Raw genomic sequence first — 3,399 nt, 5'->3', positions numbered from 1 at the left:
ACGAAAATAATTAGTGTCATATGAGAAAAATTTAAGTTACTCTTAAGGGTTATCAAGAATTTTTATCAATAATTTTTTTAGTATTTCAAATACAAAATAGATTGAAATTGTATTTACAATACAAAATACATTGAATAATTTATTTGAAATACAAAATACAAAATACAAAATACAAATTGTATTTCAAATACTGTATTTGAAATATGCCCAGCCCTGTATACAAACTATATGAGTACATAATTTGTATACATACGGTGCAACATATACAAACTATAAACTCAGAATTATTCGTTTGCTTTCAATGAAATTATATGAAAATGTTACAAGGTACACGATAAGTATCGGTTCTGGCAAGATACCAATAGACTCGCAGGTCAGTAAACAGGAACAGAAAGCACAGAACAAACGAAGACAGAAAGTGTTGAGAGGCAATGTTGTGGGTGACAATCTCTACAGCGGCAAGTGGCTACACACCACTCTGCTGTCTCTATGTGAGGTAATTCCTTGTGAAAGTTATTCTTTAAGTATAAACTATTATATATTAAGTATTAACTTATATATTATTTTAAGTATTTAAGTATTAACTATTATATATTAGTCTTTAAGTATAACTAATTATCTTGTACAGTAATGTCATACGAGACTCACAAATGATAAGCACGTTAAGTGGAAATACTTTTTGAAATTTTGTTTTATCAGGTACAATTTGTCTCCTTTTTTTTAAAGTTCCTTTTTGATCTTTTTTACTAGCTGTAATTTATTCATAAATGATCTCATTTGTTAAATTTATGATAAAATAAAAATAACAAATTAAAAAACTTATTTTAGGTCTATAAGAAACATTGGACGCCAGAGCTAGAGGATGACCTTTGCGTTTTGTGGTATTTAAGTGAGGAAAAAGAAATGGTGTCGTATCTTGTGTCGCACGATTTTCTTACGATAGCCATGAACATGCTAATGATTCCTGGCCATCCACGGCTAATGATTCCTGACAATCCACGATTGACTGTATGATATATATTTATTTTTATTGCGATGTTTGATTGAGTTCTACAGAAACCATTTTTTAACGACAAATTTTGACTACTTTAATAGCTAAAGATATATTTCTAGGAGATAATTTTGGGTATCATTGACAACTTGAGCAATAATGAAGAAATCGTCGATAAAATAGGCTGCAATCGAGAACTACCTCCAATGATCCTAAGCTATTTAAAATCCAACGACTCGTTAATATTGATTCAACTCCTCAAGATCTTACAGTCGGTTGTACGGAAAATCAGGCAAGATTCTCAATCATATTGGGTGGACCATCTTACGGAATGCTATTTTTTTGAGGAATCCATGATCTCCATATTAGAGAGTTCTAATTGTACGCTAAATATACGTATTGTAATGTGTCGTGAGAGAAAGTCCGAACTAATGTAATCTTATTTTCTGTCGCAGATGACTTGCACGTAAAAAAGACCGCAATAAGTTTGCTTGAATCTATGTCTCATTGTCACTGCACAAGGATGCGGTACGAGAACAGTAAAATATCTCTCCTCGAGAGATTTTTTAGAACAGACACCTTGTTTCACGCCCTGTTGGAATCGTTTACGTCGTTTATGCCTTATGTAATACGCCCGGGAAAGAAGAGTCACTCCCAATTGACGTTCGTCGATCATTGGCTGACGATGCTGGCTGCCGTAATGGGGTGTGGTTCTGGTCTTAAATTCTACTATGACTATGAGAATGACGAGACGTTTAGGAAGTTGATGGAAATTATATTCACGATATTGAAATTGTACGAAGACAATGAGGATAATTTATATCCAGTCCAGCAACAGAGTGCCAACATAATTTGCGATGCTGTGTGCGTATTGCACGTTTTACGTCGTGACAGCATGAATGTCCCAGTAAGAATAGATCGTGTTGTAGCGGAACTAATTTTTTCCCTTGAAACAGGTACATAATTCGCTTTTTCTTTAACATTGCAAATAATACACGCACGCACATCTTTTGTGTCTAACAACGTATGTATTAGTTTCAGGAAAAAGATTGACAGAGAAAAAAAAAATGGATCCAGGTGGACTGAGATTCAAGCCTATACGTTGTATGTTTAGATATTGGTTGAAAATAATTGAACTCTTTACCAGCGAGCAGATTGTGGAAATATTGAGTGTATGTGAATGCAAGGTTCGTGAACATCTACTATGTCTTTCGCAGTCTGAAATGACACCTGCGATGATTGACAAAGTGGAGAAGGTTACGTTAATATTCTTGAAAAATGCGCGATTGAAAAACCTTAAAAAAGACGATGAACCTTTATGTAATACATTAAAAATATAAATTTTTAATTTTGCAAAATATTTTGTAAATGTTTAATAGTTATAAAGACATATATGAATAACATTAAGTACAAAATTGTAATTACTTGATTATCAGCTTTGATGTAAATGTATCATAATTGTACATATAAAGATCTGATCTAATTGCACGTTTAATTCCAGTCATTCTAATTACTGCAGTTTTATATTCAATGTTACTAACGTGTATGTTTAAAGATCGAATGGTGTTTCAATGTTTTTTTTTTTATAAATCTCATACTAAGATTTTAAAAACTATTAGGATAAATATATAATAAAATTTGCAGCCTGCAAAATTAATTGATATTGTTTTGTATTTACCAAGTTTCTCATATACAATGTTTATTTATCGAGCTATCATATCTACATGTTTTCAATTCGGAATGGACTTTGAAAAATTAGAGGCTAATCACTTATTTGAAGTTTTCAAGAATAATTTCGTATAATTCATAATAATTTTAAAATTGGATTAAAAAATTTTCTTTAACCCCTTTCTTCCTCGATCATTTATGTGATCGTTCTCTTCACGTATGCATGAAACAGGCGGCCAATTTTCGCTCTACTTTCGAAGCGTACAGATTCGAATTTGGCGCGAATTCTTACATCATGGACAAAGAGGAGCCTGAGAGCGGCCATGCCCGCGATTTTACTGCCGTCGGCGACGAGCTGATTTCAGCGCCTCTAGAAAGGGGATGTTGAACTACTAACTAGAAAGACCAATGAGAAACACGCTTTCCGTCCAACGCACGTGCTTCTCATTGGCTCTCTAGTTAGTAGTTCAACATCCACTTTCCAGAGGCGCTGAAGCTCATCGCCGGTCGCAAAATCACGGGCATAGCCGCTCTGGCGCTCTCAGGATCCTCTCTCTCTGGTTCAACTAGTTCAAGAAGAGAAAAAAGATAGAAAGGAAGCATTTGTGTAGAGCATTCGGCTTCAGTTTGTGTATTGTTAGTAAATAGAGTAAGGTTGTTACACAGTAAAGTGGGAGCTATATCTCGAAATCATACATTTCGTAAACGAGAATGAGTAATATTTTTGGTATCGAAGATGG

At 33.8% G+C, this 3,399-nt stretch overlaps 2 protein-coding genes across 2 annotated transcripts in view; both read left to right on the top strand.

The window, feature by feature from the left end:
- Positions 1-137: 137 nt before the first annotated feature.
- Positions 138-2,486, top strand: LOC105459039. The gene is made up of 5 exons (XM_011704711.1): positions 138-496; positions 829-1,008; positions 1,114-1,372; positions 1,447-1,947; positions 2,027-2,486. Exons 1-5 carry the CDS (start codon positions 302-304, stop codon positions 2,329-2,331), a joined length of 1,440 nt encoding a protein of 479 aa, XP_011703013.1. The 5' UTR covers positions 138-301; the 3' UTR covers positions 2,332-2,486.
- A 728-nt stretch (positions 2,487-3,214) lies between these two features.
- LOC105459038 (DNA-directed RNA polymerase II subunit RPB2) overlaps positions 3,215-3,399 on the top strand; it is a 10,518-nt gene continuing 10,333 nt past the window's right edge. The window contains exon 1 of the mRNA XM_011704710.1: positions 3,215-3,398. Coding sequence (XP_011703012.1) covers positions 3,371-3,398 — 28 coding nt within the window. The 5' untranslated portion in view covers positions 3,215-3,370. The remainder of the gene's footprint in view (position 3,399) is intronic.

Source organism: Wasmannia auropunctata, unplaced genomic scaffold (assembly GCF_000956235.1).
Source record: "Wasmannia auropunctata unplaced genomic scaffold, wasmannia.A_1.0 LD334217.1, whole genome shotgun sequence".
Classification (NCBI taxonomy): Eukaryota; Metazoa; Arthropoda; class Insecta; order Hymenoptera; family Formicidae; genus Wasmannia; species Wasmannia auropunctata.
The sequence above is the reverse complement of the archived record's forward strand: the minus strand, read 5'-3'. Positions and strand labels throughout refer to the sequence as shown.